This window comes from Dendrobates tinctorius, unplaced genomic scaffold (genome assembly GCF_039654945.1).
Source record: "Dendrobates tinctorius isolate UK_male_01 unplaced genomic scaffold, ASM3965494v1 ptg000008l, whole genome shotgun sequence".
Lineage (NCBI taxonomy): Eukaryota > Metazoa > Chordata > Amphibia > Anura > Dendrobatidae > Dendrobates > Dendrobates tinctorius.
The window spans coordinates 47,890,336-47,912,526 of NW_027361676.1; the positions used below are offsets into that span (position 1 = coordinate 47,890,336).

General features: G+C 41.4%; 1 protein-coding gene across 1 annotated transcript in view; it reads left to right on the plus strand.

Moving 5' to 3' along the window:
- GALNTL6 (polypeptide N-acetylgalactosaminyltransferase like 6) overlaps positions 1–22,191 on the plus strand; it is a 3,047,192-nt gene that overhangs the window by 2,829,007 nt on the left and 195,994 nt on the right. The window contains exon 9 of the mRNA XM_073577390.1: positions 7,550–7,771. Coding sequence (XP_073433491.1) covers positions 7,550–7,771 — 222 coding nt within the window. The remainder of the gene's footprint in view (positions 1–7,549; positions 7,772–22,191) is intronic.

The window sequence follows — 22,191 nt, forward strand, 5'->3', positions numbered from 1 at the left end:
CCAGATTGGGAAGACTAGAGAAGAAAACAAAAAATGTTATGTCTTTGGATGTAGGCATTTGTTTGCTGTGTGTGGTCTGCAGAACATTGTTTTCTATGTGTTGTGTGTAGTGTGATGTTGTGTTTCTGCGTTTGATGCAAAAAACTTACGAATTGTGAGCCCACTCCAGGTGTCTGTCCACCCCTTCCTTCTTCTTCTGGGAGCTCCTCTTCATCTTGTGATTCCTGTTTTGAAATAAAAGGCAATGAATAGACATATATTACAGAGAAGATGGATTTTGGAAATAAAAACTTACCGTCAAACGCTGACGATGCGAGGGAGGGCTCACAGAAGATGATGTGCTGTCTTCCTGGTGGCCACACTCCATGCCTGTGGGTGGTGTTCCAGCTGCTGCCATTGCTGCTGCTGCTGCTGCATCTATTGGGTGGCTGTTGAATAAAGAGAAACAAAGGGCCAATGAATATCTTGATATTCAATAGCCCTAGTTTGGAGGAATGGGTTATTTGATAATTACCGTCTCTCATCTGCTGCTGGCCTCCCCTCCTCAGCATGTTCTATTTACTTCTCCATTTGGGGTGGTGGTGGTGCGGATGGTGCTGCAGTGGTCTCCTGCCTTCTCCTGCGCCTGGTTGCTGTCTTGGGTGGCATGTTGGGTGTGGCTGTGGGTCCCACTGTCTTGCTTTTATATATGTCTTGTGGGCAGAGCTACTGAGCATGCTCAGACCAAAAAACCGGATCCGGCCGACGGATCCGGCTTTCGCCGGTTCCGGCGCATTGCGGCGCTCATAGGCTTTCATTGTGTGAAAGAGCCGGACGCGCCGGATCCGGCGTGTCCGGCTTTTTCGACGGAGACAAAAAACGTTACAGTCACCGTTTTTTCCAGACGCCGGATCGCGACACATTGCCGGATCCGGCGAAAACCGGATGAAACGCATGGCCATCCGGCGCGATCCGGCGCAAATGCAAGTCAATGGGGGGGAAAACGGATCCGGCATTGCATTTCGCCGGATCCGGTTTCTGTCAAAAGCGCCGGATCGCGCCTGACGGCGAAAACCTGATGTGTGAAAGAGGCCTTATACATCCTAGAATTGCATTTGCCTTTTTTGCTGCTGCATCACACTGTTGACTCATATTCAGTCTGTGATCTATTAGTATGCCCAAGTCTTTTTCACATGTGCTGTTGCTTAGCCCTATTCCTCCCATTCTGTATATGCTTTTTTCATTTTTATTGCCCAGATGTAGTACTTTGCATTTTTCCCTGTTAAAAACCATTCTGTTTCTTGCTGCCCACTTCTCCAGTTTATTTATATCTTTTTGAATCCTCTCTCTCTCTTCTCTAGTATTAGCTATCCCTCCTAGCTTTGTGTCATCAGCAAATTTAATCAGTTTACCCTCAATTCCTTCATCTAAATCGTTGATAAAGATGTTGAACAATACAGGGCCCAGGACAGAGCCCTGTGGTACCCCACTTGAGACATTCTTCCAACTGGATGTGCAGCCATTTACGACCACTCTTTGGGTCCGATCACTAAGCCAGTTATGAATCCACCTAACAGTTGCCTTGTCCATTCCATACTTAGACATTTTTTCAATAAGGATTGTATGACATACTTTGTCAAATGCTTTGCTGAAGTCAAGATATACTATATCTACAGCATTTCCTTGATCCACCCAATCAGTGATTCCGTCATAGAAGGAAATTAAGTTAGTCTGACATGACTTATTAGTTACAAACCCATGCTGACTCTGTTTAATCACTTCATTCTTATCCAGGTACTGACATACATGTTGTTTAATAATTTGTTCAAAGATCTTTCCTGGTATAGAAGTCAGACTCACCGGCCTATAGTTGCCTGGGTCCACCTTCTTCCCCTTTTTGAAGATAGGAACAACATTTGCTCTTCTCCAGTCTTCTGGGACTTCTCCTGCTCTCCAAGAATTTTCAAAGATCATGGAGAGGGGTTCAGAAATTTCTTCTGCTATCTCCTTCAGTACTCTGAGGTGTAATTCATCTGGACCTGGTGACTTGAATTCATTTAGGTTAGCTAAGTGTTTCCTCACTATCTTTCTGTTTATAGATATCCTGTATTCTTCTATTCCCTTAATAGGACAGTGAAGAACAGTTGATGTTACATTTCCTTTCTGAGAGAAAACAGATGCAAAATAGGAATTTAAAAGTTCGGCCTTCTCAACATCCTGTCTTACCATTTCATCATTTTCATCCTGTAAAAATCCTATAGCATCTTTGACTTTTCTTTTACTTTTGACATATCCCCAAAATCCTTTATTATTGCTTTTGACATCTCTTGCAAGCCTCAATTCATTGTCAGCTTTAGATAATCTGATTTGTTCCCTGCAGGTTCTGCAGACAGCATTATATTCTTCTTTAGATATGCCTCCCTCTTTCCATTTTATAAACATTTTTTTCTTCCTTTTTAGCATGTGCTTAAGTTCTGTGTTCATCCATCCTGGCTTCCTTAAATGCTTCCTATTCTTCCCTCTTTTTGGAACTGTTAACAATTGTGCTTTGAGAATTTCATTTTTCAAGATTTCCCATCCTTCCTGGACATTTTTGTCTTTAAGGATATCCAGCCATTGGATCCCTCCAATTCTCTTTCTGAATCCCTTAAAATCTGCCTTTCTGAAATCTAACCTTGACTAATTTTACTACACATGGAACAGCATAACCCACCCCTGCAAATTAAATTCCTGAAATGCTCTTTTTTGTTAATTCTGCCTCCCAAAAATTGGAATGGAAAATGATCAAAAAATGTAATGTGCCCGAAAATGGTAACAAAAAAGTCAACTCGTCCCTCAAAAACAAGACTTCACATGACTCTGTAGGCCAAAACATGGAAAAATTATAGCTCTCAAAATATGGGGATGCAAAAACTATATTTCGCAATAAAAATAGTCTTTTAGTGTGTGACAGCTGCCAAATAGAAAAACTCGCTATTCACAATTCATGATATTTACGGTAGCGGAAAAAAATGGTATCGGAAATGTTAGCGTCCATGTGTGTAATACTTTCAGCACACGTGTGGCATCCATGTGCCACATCAGTACCACGTGGACGGGCATCAGGGAAGTAACATTGCAGTAAGCGCTGTTCAGCGCTGGGTGCTGAACATGGCTTTCATCATTCTCCGCTGCTCTCCTGGCAATGGTGCGAGCAGGGGAGAATGTTGAGAGTTATATTTAAGTGATAAAAGAGACAGAAGACTGCAGCTGATGAGACTATAACTCTCATCAGCCTACCTCTGCTGCCGATAATAACAGTTACAGCATGAGCGGCCGATGGGGGTATTCATCAGCCGCCGTCTGTGCTATAAATAAATGAAAAAAAGTTGTGGGTTCACTGTATTTTCTATAACTAGCCTGGCAAAACTCACAGCTAGAGGCTGCAACCCTCAACTGTCAGCTTCAGCAAGGTTGGTTATCAAGAATAGAGGTGTACTCACGCTGTTTTTTTTTTAAAATTATTTAAATAAATAATTTTAAAAAACGGCATGTGGTTCCCCCTATTTTTGACTACCAGCCCTGCTAAAGCTCATAGCTGAGGGCTGGTATTCTCTGGCTGGTAAGGGGCCATGGTTATTACCCCCCAGCCTTAAAATAGCAGCCCACAGCCACCCAGAAAAGGCACATCTATTAGATGCACCAAATCTGGCACTTTGCCTGGCTCTTCCCACTTGACCTGTAGCAGCGGCAAGTGTAGTTCATATTTGTGGGGTTGATGTCACCTTTGTATTGTCTGGTGACATCAAGCTCACGGCTTAGTAATGGAGAGGTGACTATAAGACACCTCTCCATTACTAATCCTATAGTTGTATGGTAAATAGAGACACAGCCAGAATAAAGTCTTTTATTAAAAATGAAACAAAACAGTTTTCCATTTTTATTTAAAAATAACAAGCAGAGTTATGCTCACCGAACACCTAATTCCACCGAAGCCCTCGTTCTCCTGTAATAAACCGAAAATAAAAAAAAACAATATCCCTCACCTCTTCGTTGTTCTGTCCCATGTCATAATCCACGCCTGGGGCAGAAATAGTTTCCAACCTGGACGGTTCCAAGATGCAATCGTCTAGGCTGATAACCACAGGGGAATGAACTGCTGCAAGCGCAGCGTCAGTGACCGGCGGTGATGTGATCAAGGTTACTGCCAGTCACTGAGGCTGTGTTCCCCGCTGGGCTGAACTCTCATAGAATCATGGAATGGTAAAGTTGGAAGGCACTTCCTGGGTCATCTGGTCCAACCCCCTGCTCAAAGTAGGATTCACTAAATCATCCCAGACAGATGTCTGTCCAGTCTCTGTTTGAAGACTTCCATTGAAGGAGAAATCACAACCTTTCATGCAGCCTGTTCTACTTATTGATCACCCTCACTTTCAGAAAGTTTTTTCTAATATCTAATCTGTGTCCCCTCCCCTTCAGTTTCATCCCATTGCTTTTAGTCTTTCATTGTGCAAATGAGAATAAAGATGATCCTTCTACAATGTGACAGCCATTGAGATATTTGTAGACAGCTATTACAACTCCTCTCAGTCTTCTTTTTTGCAAGTTAAACATTCCCAAATCCTGTAACTGTTCCTCATAGTACATAGTTTGCAGACCAGTCGCCATTATAGTCGCTCTTCTCTGAACTTGCTCCAGTTTGTTGATGTCTTTTTTAAAATGTGGTGCCCAAAACTGGACACAGTATTCCAGATGAGGTCTGACCAAAGAGGAGTGGAGGGGGATAATGACTTCACATTATCTAGACTGTATGCTTCTGTTAATACATCCTAGAATTGCATTTGCCTTTTTTGCTGCTGCTTCACACTATTGACTCCTGTTTAGTTTATGATCTATTAGTATACCCAAGTCTTTCACATGTGCTGTTGCTTAGCCCTTTTCCTCTCATTCTGTATATGCTTTTTTCATTTTTATTTCCCAGATGTAGTACTTTGATTTTTTCCCTGTTAAAAACCATTGTTAGTTGCTGCCCACTGCTCCAGTTTATTTATAAAATAAATGACTATTTATTAGAATTTTTGTAATTATTTATTATCTATTTATTATAAAATAAATGACTGTTGTGACCTCGGTCAAATCCCTGCTAGCACTGTGAGTGGCAGGTTTCTTGTGGTACCATGGTTTTTCAATTTGAAGATAATGGATTTGATGGTGTTCTGGGGGATCATCAGAGATTGGGATTTTTTTTATAACCCAACCCTGACCTGTACTTCTCAAAAACTTAATCCCTGACTTGTTTGGAGATCTCCATGGCCTTTATGGTGTTGTTTGATTAATGATGCCTCTTCCTTAATGGTGTTGCTGCCTCCATGGCCTTTCAGAAAAGCTGTGTTTATACTGACAGACCATGTGACACTTAGATTTCACACAGGTGGACTTCCTTTTACTAAATATGTGACTTATGAAAATAATTGCTTGCACCAGAATTTTTTAGAGGCTTCATAGCAAAATTGGTATATACATTTGCACATCAAAGTTTTAGTTAATTGATCCCATAAACTTAATTTATTATTATATTTTTCTCACTACACTTAACCAAGTTAGACTATTTAGCGCTGATGCATCATACACAAATTGGATTAAAATAATATTCAAATTCAGGTTGTATTGTAGCAAAATAGGTAAAAAGCCAAGGGGGTTTGAATACTTTTGCATGTCTCTATATACATCATTTATTTATAATGTCTCTTCTATTGCATATGCACTTTGCGTACTTATACTAAAACCGATGGTCAATTTTCTGGGGAGAAAAATAAATTTTAGGATCTCATATATAAGAGCAAATTTGAGTTGTGCACAACATGGATTTGAAATATAATTTCAATAATATCATATATAAAGCTGTATAAATGGTTTGTGGAGATTTCTCTATGCTGATTTTTAAATTATCATTAAAGTTTTAAGCTAGACATACAGTTTTCAATTTTTCTAGGGAAAAATTTTGTCCAAGCCATGGCAACAAGGTGTATAGCAGTGCATCATATTTGCTTCATCTTATGCACATCTTGATGTTAAAGGCTCACTTCGTTATATGGATCCACTAATCCCAGGTCCAGGTGGGCACATGGATTTTGGGTGTTGATGTAGCAGCAACAAAGTATGTATGGAGTGAGGACTTGAAACATTGGAAGCCATAGGCAACCAAAACATAGGAAAACAATTATGGAGCAAGGACTTGAAGCACTGTAGACCACAGGTAACTAGGCACAGGAAAGCTCAAAATAAAGTGGGCAAAGGCAGGCCAAGAGCAGGTAATGGTGCACAGACAAACAAACAGAACTAAGAGTCTTAATACTAAGACACAGGTGTGTATCTTGGTGGACTTTTTTTTAGGCTTAAACAAATAATCACATTGAAGCACACCAGGCCACTTGCAAAATCCGGTGTGGAGCATAGTAGAAGGTAGTGGCCATAAGAATCATAGAATTATAGAATGGTAGAGTTGGAAAGGAACTCCTGGTCATCTTGTCCAACCCCCTGCTCAAAGAAGGGTTCACTAAATTCACTAAATCATCCCAGACAGATGTTTGTCCAGCCTCTGTTTGAAGACTTCCATAGAAGGAAAAATCACCACCTCTCGTGGCAGCCTGTTCCACTCATTGATCACCCTCACTGTCAAAAAGGTTTTTCTAATATCTAAGGAGAAGGTGATGAATCCCTGCCAAGGTGAGGCAGTTGTATAACACTCTAATAGAACATACTGTATCTTTGGACTTAAGTGCGTATTGCAAATTTATGTATGCCTTATTTTATGTGACCTTGTGAAAAACCTGTATAGCAGCACAATTTTCACTTATGAGTTCTTTTACATACAAACGTAATATAGATAAAACATTAATGTGTAAACCTGAGAGACAAGGAAAGTTTCACTGCACAATTAGAAAGATGTGTCAATTACAGTAGGTGTCTAGAAGATAACAGGAGCAGTTATTGACTGTTTTTATCAATTCCATTGAGTCTGCAGTTCTAATATTTGATACCTCACTGAAACTCAACCAGAATGAGAAGGAACAAATGACCCAGGATCCCTTTTAAGTGATGGGGATCCCAGCAGTCAAGCAGTTAAAACCAATCCTATTGATTACTGCTAAAGGTACTTTAAACAGAACTCTTTAAATTGAGTCTCCAGCTGGACTTGGATGAGTGCCTTGCTTCATCATAAAAAAAGAAGCCCTTTGCTAACAATTGCAAAAAAGTGTTATTTCATTATTCTAAATATTTGGCAAATTATATCAAAAATATAGAATTTACTTTAGGTTCAGCTTCAACTTTATCTGTATATATATCCTAAAACAATAAAAGGTTAAAAGGAAAGCAATCTGATTAATGATTTTGTATGTTCTTGATTAATTTGAGTCTCATTAATCCCTGCAGTGCAGTTACATCTCAGTACTTTTTCGTTTAATAAACTAATTGAGCCATTAATCTGACTCTATCAAACAAAGGTCATAATTACTTGATGTATAATGTTGCATGAAATATTTCAAAAGAACTATGCTATTAACAGTAAGATACAATTCTTGTATATTAGAATCTGAAACGTGTGGCAGAGACCTGGATGGATGAATTTGCAGAGTATATCTACCAGAGGAGACCTGAATACAGACACCTGAGTACTGGAGATCTGACGTCTCAAAAAGAACTACGCAAACATCTCAAGTGTAAGGATTTCAAATGGTTCATGGCTCAAGTAGCATGGGACATTCCAAAATACTATCCACCAGTAGAACCTCCGCCTGCAGCATGGGGAGAGGTAAATTTTTTACATTTTCATTTCTAATAATTCATATATAATATATGCATATTTTCAATATCCTTATAAAATGCTTATGAGTTAGGGTGCAATCAGACATCCGTGCAAATCGATGTGAGATTGGACCGCAATGCACAAACTAGTCACAGGTCTCCCAACTAGACATGAGTGACTTTGCCTCTGGGAGGGTCGAGTCGGGTTTCGGACCACCCAACTTTACCAAAAGTCGAGTCAAACAAAATCGGCCGACTATCGGCAAAAGTGGGAGTTCCGACCGAAACTCGACCTCAATGCAAGACAATGGGGAATAAAAGTCGGCAGAGAGTGGAGGACAGTAAACACACCTACAGTGCCCATTTCAATGGCAACGACATCAATTCTTATTACTTAAGCTTGTCAACCTTAATTTACTTTATAATAATAGTAATGCATTGAAAACTGAGGGTTATTTGGCTAAAGTTGTGGGGGGTACAGCCCAGTTAGGGAGGTGGAAAAACTGGCATATGTTGAGGTGTAGGCTGGACGTTCAGCAGCTGCAAATGGAGGAATTGGAGAAGTCGGAGGAAGAGGAGGACAAAGAGAGCCATTTTGCTGGCAACCTATGTGTCATCAAGGGAAGGTGGTACAAAATTCTTTGAAACCCAGGCATGGTTCATTTTAATGAAGGTGAGATCACCTACATTTTGGGTTGACAGCCAGGTCCTTCTTTCTGTCAGGATTGATCCAGCAGCACTGAAGACTCTTTCTGATAGCACACTACCAGCAGGGCAAGCGAGCTCCTGTAAGGCATATTGTGCCAATTTAGGCCAGGTGTCCAGTTTACAGGCCCAGTAGTCAAAGGGGAATGAACTGTGAGGGAGAACATTGATAGGGAAGGAGAGGTAATTTTGAACCATAGTTGACAACTGCTGTCTCCTGTCTGTTGCAATCGATTCAGTATTACCAGTCATGTGAGCGGTACTAGAGAAATCAGTCCACAACATGGTCATGAAACCCCTGTCTCCAAGGCCAGTTAAGCTGTGTGCACCACGAACACCTCTTCCATTTGGCCCAGTATGGCTCGTGGTAGAACCTGCATTGCTGCTGTGTGCTGGGAATGCCTCTAAGAAATGTTTTACCAGAGTAGCTTGTTTGTTCACCAATATTAGCTCTAGGTTCTACTGTAGCATGATGCAGGGGTCCCTTTTTAGGATCCGCATGAGATAATCACACATGTGGGCCAATGTTCCAGGTGTCATTGATGCACTGCCAATGGTGGGTGGAGGAGCTCTTTCTGCCAAATCCACATCCTTCCAGTCAAGCACATACCCTGTACCTGACCTTGGCAAGCCAACATATTCTCGTGCCCCCTGAGAAGCATCCTCCTCCCCAAAATAATCATCCCCCTCATCCTCCTCCTCCTCTTCCTCTTCTTCCTCCACCTCATCCAGCACAGTTCCCTGAGCATACAATGCCTAACTGTCATCAAGGCTTCCCTCCTCCTCCTCTGCTGCAGACGCCAGATCCTTAATGTGCGTCAAAGTTTGCATGAGCAGATGCATAAGTGGGATGCTCATGCTTATGATGGCGTCATCTGCGCTTACCAGCCGTGTGCATTCCTCAAAACACTGAAGGACTTTACAGAGGTCTTTCAGCTTTGACCACTGCACACCCGACAACTCGATGTCTGCCCTAAAACTGCCTGCACGTGTATCCTCCCACAAATGCATTACAGCCTGCCTCTGTTCGCACAGCCTCTCAACCATGTGCATGGTGGAGTTCCACCTTGTTGCAACGTCTATGATTAGGCAGTGCTTGGGGAGGTGGAGCAATCGCTGCAGCCTGTGCATATGGCTGGAGTCTACGGGCGAGCAACGGATGTGCGAGCAGTCTTCGCACTTTATGGAGCAGGGCTGGTAACTCGGGATAATTATTTATAAAGCACTGCACCACCAGGTTCAAGGTGTGAGCAAGGCAAGGTATGTGTCTGAGTTTTGCCAGGGCTATGGCTGCAACAAAATTTCATCCGTTATCACTGACTACCTTGCCTGGCTCAAGATGTAGACTGCTCAGCCATGACTCAGTTTCTCGCTGCAAGTAGTCAGCCAGTACTTCCGTGGTATGTCTGTTGTCGCACAAAGACATAATCTTTAAAACAGCCTGCTGATGCTCATCACTAGCTGTTCGACAGTGGGACACCTCATGTGCAACAATGGCAGCTGCGGATGGAGTGCTCGTGCGACTGCGCTCTGTCAACGAGCTTTCGCTAATGGAGGAGGAGGTGGAGGGTTGAACGCCTACAGCCAACTGTTGCCTATACCATGGGCTAGGCAGCACTGTCCCACTGCCACTGTCCCCTGTGGACCCTTCATCCACCACATTCACCCAGTGTGCAGTGATAGACACGTAACGGCCCTGGCCATGCCTACTGGTCCATGCATCTGTTGTGAGGTGCACCTTTACACTCACTTGATTATTTATTTGATTATTTATTTACACTCATTATTATTTGAGTGCATGGACTATGTGGTCTTTCACATGCAGGTGGAGGGCAGGGATGGCTTTTCTAGAAAAGAAGTGCTGACTGGGTAGGACATAGCGTGGGACAGCGTAGGCCATGAACTCGCGAAATGCTGCGCTTTCAACCAAAAAGAAGGGTATCATCTCTAATGAGATCAGTTTGGCAATATAGGCGTTCAAAGCCAGTGTACGCGGATGAGTGGATGAGTACTTTCTTGTCCTACTCAGAGTGTCTGCTAGGGTGAGCTGGACTTGAGAGCTGCATATGGTGGAACTAGCGGTGGACATGGCAGACTGAGAGGGGGTTGGTGATGGTGATGGTGGTGGTGATGGCCTAGATGCAGTCTTTCATTGGAAAAACATTGTGATTCCCTGACTGCTTTGGCCTTGCGACGACACCTCAACATTTGCTGGTGGTGTGCTAACCAGTGGGCTTACAGTGGGGGAAGTGATGTAGCGTTGCTGGCTACCTTCAGTCGGAGCAGGTGCACGTGTGCTACCTGAGGTTTTGTAGTCCGTCCACGCTTGCAAGTGCATGGTGTTTACATGTCTAAGCATGCAACTGGTATTCAAATTTCAGAGACTTTTCCATCAGCTAAAGGTCCTTCCACACTTCTTACAGATAACCTTTGCTTCATCAATAGGATTTTGGACCAAAAAAGTGCCCCACTGCACTCTTCCTACTATGGGAAACATTTTCAGGGCTTCCACGCTGTGCTAATTTGACCGTCTGGCCAAGCTGTCCTGCAACTCTTTTTGCTTTTTTAACACATTTTTGGACTGCTACGGGCCTGCCAGATAACCGCAGCTGTGATGTCGATGCCTGCTGCGGATCCTCCTCCTCTTCTGAGCTATTGCAAGCGACACCCTCTTCCCCAATGGATGCCAATCCGGGTCAACAACTGGGTCATCCATCACCTCCTCTTCAATTTCATCTGCGCCTTCCTCTGTGTCACCGTGTAAGGAGGTATAGTATGCGGGAAGGGGCACCTGAGTTTCATCAGGGTCAGAATCTGGCTCAGTAGACTGCGAGGGCAATGCAGTGCTCTGGGTCAATGTACCAGCAGAAACATCTAGCAGTGGCTGTGCATCAGTGCATTCCATGTCATATTCATCTTGGACTGGGGAATTCAGGATTTCACTTTATAACTTAGGCATGGTATGTGAAAAGAGCTCCAGGGAGTAATCTGAAGTGTGGCCTTCCTTTTGGTGGGGGTGAAGGACACAAGGATAGGTGTTGTTCCTGACCAGGAGCCTGCACTGACGACTCAGTGCTTGCAGTTTTTGAAACTTCAGAAAAGGAGGCGATAGAGCTGGAGGCTGTTTCGGCAAAGCAAGCCAAAACCTTTTCCTGATGCTCCGGTTTTAAAGGCAGTTTACCTACTCCCAGAAAAGGGAGCCTTCCAGGCCTTCTGGAGCCAGACAATGACACAGGCTCATCACCTCCTGCCTTAGGTGCTATTGTGCTTTTGGCACTACCAGCAGATGCACCACCACCACCATCAGTACCAGCTTGACCCCCACCCATGTCCGCGGCCTCTTCCACCATACTTCCTCATGTTTGAGAAAATGTACCAAAAATACCAGCAGATATATGGTACCGTATGAGGAGCGTACATCTGTATATGGTGTAGGGAAAAATGTAAATATCTGTATATATTTACGGAGTCACACACAGACGCTCACTCAGTATGGATTTGACCGTAATACAAATAGCAGATATACGGTACTGTATCAGAAGCATACAGCTGTATACGGTGTAGGTGTACGTCTCTGCTGAGCAAGAACCTTTGCAGCTACAGAAGAATAGGAGACCGCTGAGGACACGGCTTGAGATTCCCCCTGTGCTGTGGCAGGATCTCAACGCCTAACTTAGGGTGTTATCAGTGTGATATATGTAGATCAAGAGAGCAGACTGTCAGTCATTACAGTGGTAATACCTCCTTCCTTTCATTTAAAATAATCTCTGGAGGCAGATTACAAATTATGATTAGATTATATTGTTGGGGAAAGCTGTGAGTGACTGTTTATTCTTCTTGCAACTGTCACTGTGGCTTTATATATAGTTTGTGGAATTACATAGCAATAAATCAAATTTGTCTTCCTGAATAGGAGAAGATATAATAATAATAATAATAATAATAACAACAACAATGCACATACCATATTTTTTAATTATATGATGCACTTTTTTCCCCCAAATTTGGGGGGAAAATGGGGGTGCATCTTATAATGCGTATAAACCTTACTGGTACCGTTGCTGCAGGCCGCAGGCTGGGATGAGGGGGTGTCCGGTGGTGCTGCAGGGGTGTCCAGCGGTGTTGCCCAGTGCTGCTACTGGTGTCTCCGGTGCTGCCGAGGCTCTGTTGACATTTTGTGAAAGGCCTGAGCCCTGGCAGTTCCATGGCTTCCTGTGCGGTGGACTCTCAGAAAATGGCTGCCAGGGGCGGCGCATACGCTGTTGGAGATCTTGGCACCAAGATCTTGGGAGATGAGATTTCAGCACTGAAATCTCATCTCGCGAAATCTTGGTGCTGAGACCTACATCTGCGGATGTTCCGCCCAGGTGGCCATTTTCCTGGAGACCAACCATGGAACTGCCGGGGCTCTGGCCTTTTACAAAATGCGGGCAGAGCCCCAGCAGCACCAAAGACACCTGCAGCAGCACCGGGCAGCACCGCTGGACAACCCGTAGCACCGCAGGGCACTCACAGCAGCACTGGAAACTTACAGCTGCACCGTACACCCGCAGCAGCGCCGGACACCGCTGCAGCACCAGACACCTGCAGTGGCGTGCTGCACATCAGAGAACCCCCTCATCACAGCCTGCAGCCTGCAACATCACCCCATTCCTGCCTCCTTCAGCAGCGACCCTGGGACCCCGCTTCACCCCATCCACCGCCCTCGGTAAGCAATAAGATGCATGGATTATAAGAAGCACCACCATTTTATTAAAAACAAGTTTTTCCTATTTTTCTCCTCAAAATTTGGGGTGCGTCTTATAATCTGGACCGTCTTATACGGTAGATTCTTACTTGACAATATGACCTATGTGCAAAATCTAAATGGAATTTTAGAAACAGCCACCCACCCAAAAATATCATCCAAATATATTTTCAAACAGATAAATGGCAAAACAAGCATATAACAAATGTCACTCAGTACAAAATACATATTATGTTATAAAATTTGAATTTAAGATGGAATATAAAAAAATGAGTCAAGACTTTCAAGGTTAGTAGAAAAAAAAGAATTTGCATTCATCCAACTGCCATTTAAATATCAGAATATTTTCTAAAAAGCTCAACGCTATGTATAAAACTGTCCACTGGTTATTGATTGGTGGTTGATCTCTTAAAAAAAGACATGGCTAATGTATGATCAGTGGTGTTGCAATCAATAATCAGCCATTTAGGCCTACATTCACTGTATCCCATATCTAATATGCAGTAAGAACCATTTGCTAATGTTGCAAAAAAAAACAATAGGTGCTAAAGCATTGGCAGATCTTATTGAATTAAGTGGAATGTATAGATATATACATTTTTAATATCTCAATATCTAGATAAACAATACAACAGTTTACAAAAAAAGAATCCCCTCACAGCAAACTAATCACAGGAAGTCCTGACAGTTCCCAATGGAAAGTCCACATAATGCTATGATGGATTACATAGAGGTCATTATAATTCATGATCATGCCAGGTCTTCATTATTTCTTTGTTTGCTGTTACATTACATCTATAAACATATAAATACATGTTCTCTAAACCAGCTAACATTTTTATTCTAAAAACGTATTGAGTCAACATGGTCAAATTATGTATGAGTGTAAGAAACAGATTTCTATAGCGCTAATTACCTTTATACTGTATGGTTTGGAGGAAAATACAGACACATATGGGGATTCCCTAACATTCCCTTACATGTGTTCAGGCTGTCTAACAGCCGCAAATCATGCAGCTACAGGGACTTGAACATAATATACAAGTACTCCCAGAAGCTCTGATAACATTCAAGCACCTTCGCTCATGATTAATAATTACATTTAATTGAATGGATTGGCTGCAGTCAATGTTCACTGGCAAAATATTATCATATTTCTTAAATTAATATTATTGAATTATATATGCATTTGGACAGGCATTTTACTGCATAGGCAGTGATTATAAATGTTCTCTGTATGTGCACTAATATCATGTGCAAGAACAATATAAGATATGGTTTTGTTTTATAAATAGCTGAAAGAAAATAAAAGTGGACAAGCTGCAAGAGAAACCGCTGAGTTCATTTTTTTAGATGGTTTATTTTATAACTAGGCTGGCTGTTTTCCCAGTCTCATAACTTTCTAATAGAAGCGTAACATGTTTTATACAGACCAATTCAGAGTGAATAAGTACGTTACCTTGCTGCTTTGTAACTGCCTATACACAACAGTAATATAAAAAGAGAAACAATGTAAGCAAAAAGATTCTTGGAAATAACTTAAGTGCTCCTGAGCTGGCTAATAGATAGACATTCATATTTCTTAGCACTTGTTTCACTCTTATTATAACTAATAGTGTGATGAAAGATGCCCTGTGTATATTTTATTTTTTCCAGTAGCACCATGAAAGATAGTATTACTGCTTATTAGCACCAGGGCTTAGTTTTTTTTTACAGTGTCTTCATAATTAGTAGCATGAGTTATTTGTAATACCTTAAAATATGCATGTGCCAATGAATATTATGGATTGTGGAACTTCATGTTACAACCCATATTGTCTACTCTGTCCATAGTTATATTAGACCAAAGTATATAGAATATATTGAGAAAAATTCTACAAAATGCTGATTTATTTGTAATTCACTGTGCAAGGTGGCAGCAGGCTGGTCACCATTTTTCTGAGGTGTGTAGGGCTTTAAAAAGGTTAAAAAGAAAATAAAGTAACTAATACCTTACTGAAAAAAAAAACAAAACAGGTAGAGATGCTTACTTGTAAAGACAGGCCTCAATACAAATGCACTACAACAGAGTGCAGCGGACCCAAGTAAAATGGCAACTGCACAGGTGTGTAATACCTAATGAAACAGCCAGCCTACATTCAGGGATTGGCCGTGCGGCACACCAGTGCAAAAAAATAATCTGTATGTGGCAGTGTTCACACAGGGAATACAGAGCATATGGTTCACAGCCTCTTAATAACACCATATAGGGGGGCTGCCCAGTGCTAACTATAATGCATCCCGTGTGAACAGAGGCCACAGTTTACAGAACCATTTGGGCCCAACTGCAGCCTGAAAAGATAAAAAGTGCACAAAAACATATCAATATATGTAAGGTATTGGTTAATATTATGGCCATAATACATAAGCTGGCAAACTAACGTCAAAGTTCCTTACACTTGCCAGTCCTACTCTAACATGAAAACCACAGAAAGAGGAAAGAATACCTTACTGGTTTGCTCCTGGCCAGCTCTGTTGCATGCCCTCCCCCTTTTCATTGCCTCTCCTTATCTCTACCAAAAACTGTAATGTAATGACCAGGCTGAACATTCCCTGGTATGCACTCCTACACGGTGTCCACATCTGAAGGAATTATAAGACACATCGGTCTCAGGGATAACAGTTGGTTTTACTTCAGCAGGAACGGGAATAATAACTTGGAACAAATTCAGAACGGTCTCTCATGGGTAGTCCACGGCATTTACAGTTCACACTTAGATGCTGAGATGTGTTTGGGGTCTGGAGCTTTAAGAACACTGGACAGTGTCTTTTGGTAGTTTACAGAAGGAGTTAGACGCAGCAATTAGAGGTTACAGACCTGTACTCGGGGTTAACTCCACAGTGTGTCACAGCACATGCACAAGTACTTATAGGTGAATGTAAAAACTGTGGTGAATCCAGTTAGAAAGACTTTAGAATGATGTCTGTACAGGTTAGAGAGGGAACCCAGGCTCTTAGGCCTGCAGGAGATCTTGTAGTGAAAACAGCTTCCATGTGGGTTCCGCACTCCCTGAAGCCATCCCTCAGACTAAAGAACATTCTAGACTTGCCTGGAAAACAGCTCCTCCTATTGACCATGTGACCAGGACCTGGCCAATAGGACACTGAATTCACATCTCAGATCCTTACAAAACAATAATTATGAGTCATTGTACACTTTCACCACTAGATGGCACCAGAACACAGCAACTGAGAAATGCATTTCACCTAAATTGGAGGTGATGAGAAATGGAGAATTACAGCTCACAAATGCAGGGGATAATATAGAGGGGCAGTTAGAGAGTGAGCTGTAGTGTACAGAAGCTACTCACAATCCAGGATTACTTAAAGGGACTGACACACTCTGGACTGGGTCACTACAGTAGCCCTGAGTCTCTTTATGCTTAGACTGCATAATCATCAGGAGGTATACTGTGACCTTATGAAAGGCCCTTTAGGGCATTAATTCTGTCATCACAATCCCCTGAAAGTCCCTGCACATTCACAGGTTTGTCTTTGACCTAGTCACGGCTATACTTCCTATCCCAGCTTCAAGATGCCCAAAGTTTTCTGACATGCAACAAGGGGGTGAAACAGACCATATGGGAGACAAAGAACAGCAGAGGTGAGCAGTGAGTATTAGTTGTTGTCGAACAATTTGGACTATAGCACGATAGTAGGCTGCACTGCTGTACTAAAGAATCCTTAGGACCAAGATGAGTTAAACTGTTTTTATCTCCACAAAAATCAATTACAAAGTGTATTAGTTGTTTTTTCACTTGAAAAAGATGCTAGTCCAGTGTTGAAACACCTTGTCGAAATAAAAACTGTTCAACTGATTTTGGTCCTAAGGATTCTTTAGTACAGCAGCGCAGCCTGATATTGTGTTATATTCAAAATTTGTCAACTATCCTGCAGGTGATTATTCCCCAGCCATAAGGGCAGCAGCTGATACCATGAGGTGTTCATAGGAGTTGTGCCTGCACACAACCTGCTCAGCTGAGCACCTTCCTTTAACTTTCCCTTGCAGCTAAAAGAGTATCACAGGATTGTCTTGTGCTCTTTTGTTCCCCTACAGTTTCTCTACTATAAGTTGCTGTTGTTGTTTCTCTTGTTAATATCTTACATTTATTTTGTTTTGGGGTCTTTGCAGACACCAAAGCATAATAAGAAACATTAAATTCTCATAGAATTAATTTGCTGCAAATCAAAATTCCCATGTAAAATCAGTCAGATTTGACAAATTTGAATTTCAGCAGATTCCAATCATCTCTACCTACAACATTTTATTGACTTTATTTTAGATCAATGTTTTTTTAGGTAAAAATTATGGCATTGTTATGGTGTTTTTCTTCATGGGCATTATATCTATCAAACTTCAAAGTTAGATCCATCATGATATGGAAATGCTTAGGAATAACAGCTAAACTTCAAGAGCTGAAGCATGTTTTTTGTAAGATTCATTAGTTCTTACCATTTTTACTTTCTGCCAAGTTTTCACTACTCTACACTTTTGGAGCAATTTTGATACTGAATTTTAAAGCAATGTCAGCATACAGGCTCATCTGGGGCTCTATTGGTTGGGTTTACATGGTGGAGCATCCGTACATAAAACTGAGATCATTCTGCTAAGTGTTAAGCATAATTATGGAATTTGCATGATTTTATGTCAACAGTATGCAGAAGGCCTATTCAAAGTTCTATATTATCATGCAAAAAACGTAAAAATTATTTTCTGGGTTTGCTAGTAAGAAACTTTAATTGCATAGAAACCATCAGTAATTACAAGTTCACACACCAATATGCAGATTCACTGCCTGCATAGTGTCACAATGTCAACTTTATAAAACAGCTGTGATACCAGCTTCTAATTCTGAACCTGGCCTTATTACCACCATGAAGTATATTAATATATCTTATAAGGGTCTAAGAGTGTCTATCTTCATCTGATATTAATATATTTTTTCACTCCTTGTGGATCATATGGATCATTTTCTCCATCTCTGTGATGTTTGAAGAGTTTCTTGCATGCACAGCACATACCAGCATATCATTTATATGTGATAGAAAGTAATATTAACCTTATTTTAGTTGTGTAAAATGTTTCTTCCCAGCTAATTTGCAGACATATATATATATATATATATATACTGTATATATATATATATATATAGCCTCTTCATTATGACAGCTAGGTCTGACAGCAAATTCAACTCTCATACCCTTTCCCACTTCTGACCCATTTGCCGCTTTGTATTTTCCACTGCTTGGCTTTTTCTGGTTTCATCTTTTATTGTGTCTTGAAAGGTGAGCTGTGATTAGTTGCTGTAGTCAGGTTTATTTAGACATGTTCATAAATCAGCAATTAGATAATAGGAAAAAGAAATGTGCTGAAAATCGGTTTCTCTGTAAAGCCAGAGGCATCATGGGTAATGTAATCTGCATAAATATAGTCATTCCCCTACATGACTGCAGTTTTTTTTCTCAAACTAACTATCTTCCATTGGATTTATTCAGTAAATTGAAGCTAATTTAATATTTCTCTCCCTGGTTCTTCTTCAGCAATGTTGCCATTACTTTTGTATCATTATACATTCATTGTGTACAAAAGGGGGGAAACCTCTGACCCACAAGCCATTTACAACCCTCAATTACCTTTTATTCAGCCCCTGTGGGACAGCAGTGCTTGGGCCAGCACCTGTCTGACACATTATTTTCTTCTTGCTCTTTGACCATGCTCACGGAGTGTTCACTACTGAACGCTGAGGAGTGTGCAATGAAAGATTGAATCCTGATAACAGTGCCAGAGTCAAGATGTACTTTGTGGGTAGTGTTACCAAGCAATTAGTGCGATTCTCGAAGGCTGGTATAGATATCCAAATGACAGAAAAAAAGATTCCCCACTTTTGGTGTACAGTGTGTGATAAAAAATGAGATAATTGGTTTTTACAAGTTAGTAGAAACGTGGCTGTAGCAAATCTGAGTATTTTTTTCCTTTTTTTAATACTTTTGCACAAGAAAACATTTAGTATGGCATGAAAAAGATTATTAGCGCCATATTTTGAGATCCATAACCATTATTTTTCTGCGTAGTGTTCTGTAAGCAGTAGAGTTGAGCGAAACAGGTCTGTCAGATTCCTAACTCTCCGACTTATAGCAAAGTCGGGTTTTCGCCGACTGAAACCCGACTGTCCTCCACTCCCTGCCGACTTTGCGTCCCCATTGACTTGCATTGGGTTTCGTGTTTCAATCGGATCTTCGACTTTTCCTGATAGTCGGCCGATTTCGTTCGACTCGACTTTTTAGAAAGTCGGGTTTCATGAGACCCAACTCGACCCTAAAAAAGCAAAGTCGCTCATCTCTAGTAAGCAGTATCAAGAAGAGATGATAGAATCACTTTGCCATGGAATGAATATGAGTACAATTTAGGGATATCTGCAGTTCCCACTAAAATTGAAAAGCTCCACCTCTTTTTCGTCCTTTCTTTATATTTCTCTCACACACACTTTTGCTTTTACTCCTTGCTTCCGAAACCCATAACTTTTTTTAATTTTTCATCAACTCAGCATGGGTTTGTTTTCTTCGGGACAAGTTGTAGTAGTAAATGGCAACTTCCATTTTACTATATCATGTCCTGAGAATTGGGAAGAAAATGTAAAGAGGGGTGAAATAGTAAAAAAACAATATTTTGTCAAAGCTTTTTTAGTTTTTCATTTAAGTTCTTATTTGTGTGGCAAACATGACATGGCAGTATGAGTGTTCAGGTAAGTATGATTGTGGTGACATTAAAAGTTGAAAATTTCTGTTTCATATTTCAGTGATTAAAAAAATCAAAACTTTTTAAAAACAATTCAGATGGTTTTGCCATTTTCTGAGACCCATAACCTTCCTAAATTTTATGTCAATAAATATGTGTGAGGGCTTATTTTTGTTCACTGAGCTGATGTTTTTATTGATACAATTTTGGGATACATATGACATTTTGATCCATTTTTATTGCATTATTTTGTGAGTGTGTGTTGGGCGGCTATGTTCTGAAGAATTATTGATGGCCAATGTAAATTGTGGCAATAATAACATAGGCCCTTTGTTAGAATCCTAAGGCCACAGCCACATGTTGAGTATTTGGTGAGTGTTTTACATCAGTATTTGTAAGCCAAACCCAGGAGTGGAACAATCAGAGAAAAAGAATAATAGAAACATGTCAACACTTCTGTATTTTTACCCACTCCACGTTTTGGCTTAAAAATACTAAGATAAAAAACTCACCAAATGCTTAATGTGTGCATGTGGACTTAGGCTACTTTCACACATCAGTTTTTTGCCGCCAGGTGCGATCCGGCATCGCGCCGGAGCGCCGGATCCTTCAAATGTTAGGTAAAACCGGATGTGATGGATCCGGTTTTCTGCCAGATCCGTCTTGCGCAGCCGACCAAAAACCGGATCCGTCTCATCCGTTTCATCCATTTTTCCATCCGTTTTTCAACGGATTACGACGGATACGGTTTTGAAAAACGCGTCTTGGGGGCTTCCAAACATGATTGGTACTGAAATCCTATATATACCGTGTTCCTACAGCCCATCTTTGACAGGTTGTAGAGGAGAAAGTGCAGATTGGAGAGAAGAGGAAGTGACTGGCGAAGATGAATGTTGTGATATGAAACATTTTGAAGAAGTTGATGGATTTTACAGTGGAGGCGAATTGTTTGAGGATGATTGTTCTGGAGAAGGAGAGAGCGAGACAGCAGCGCATCATGCATCAGCGACGTCGACGCCGTTTGTGGATCCACCCCATCACAGCCAAGAGAATGACGAGTGGGGTGTATTCTACACTCTGCATGGACCTTAGACGAAACCCAGAGAAATTTTTTGCATATGTTCGGATGAAAATGGAGAATTTTGATTACTTGGTGGAGCGCATTGCAGACCTCATAAGAAGATCGGAGACCTATTGCTGCTTCTCCATTTCAACGACAGAGCATCTGATGGTGACTCTAAGGTAAGCCACATTTATTGGATCTGCTCGCTTCAGAGCACACTTTCACTGGAATGTTGTTGGTGGTAGTTTGTATCTACAAGTGTTATAGCTGAGTATTGGTATGTAATGCTGTGATTTTGAACTAATTTTTTTTTTTAATTCCTCCCAGATTCCTTGCAACTGGAGAATCCCTTTCGTCACTCCATTTCCAGTACAGACTTAGGATTTCCATCATATCTGGAATTATGAATCACACATGCCGTGCACTGTGGGACTCTTTAGTTGATGAGTTTGTACCAGAGCCCACAACAGAGAGGTGGATTGAAATTGCTGACAAGTTTCTACAGATATGTCATTTTCCAAATTGCTTGGGCGCTGTGGACGGGAAACATATCCGCATTGTAAAACCAGCAGGATCGGGATCTGAATATTTCAATTACAAGAAATATTTTTCCATTGTCCTCATGGCCATCGCTGATGCAGAATACAAATTTATTGCTGTCGATATTGGGGCCTATGGCCGCTCCAATGACTCTCAAGTTTTCAAACTGTCTGCCATGGGGCATAGACTGTATGGAAACACCTTCCAGTTCCCACCCCCTAGACCGCTGCCGCAAACATCTGGCCCACGTATGCCTTTTCAATGTGTAGGGGATGAAGCCTTCCACCTGTCAGAACACCTTTTGAAACCGAACTCTAGCAGAGGATTGACAAGAACAAAATGCATTTTTAATTAACGCTTCACAAGAGCAAGAAGAATGGTGGAGTGCGCTTTTGGTATTCTGACAGCCAAATGGCGTGTCCTATTGACTGCAATCAACCTGAAGACTGATACTGTGGATGAGGTGATCAAAGCTTGCGTGGTCCTGCACAATTTTGTTATCTGCAAGGAACCCATTTCCATTGAGGACACCTCTGAAGAAACCACCTTGCAAGATTACCAAAACATTACCAATAGAAGTTCTGTGACGGTTTCACG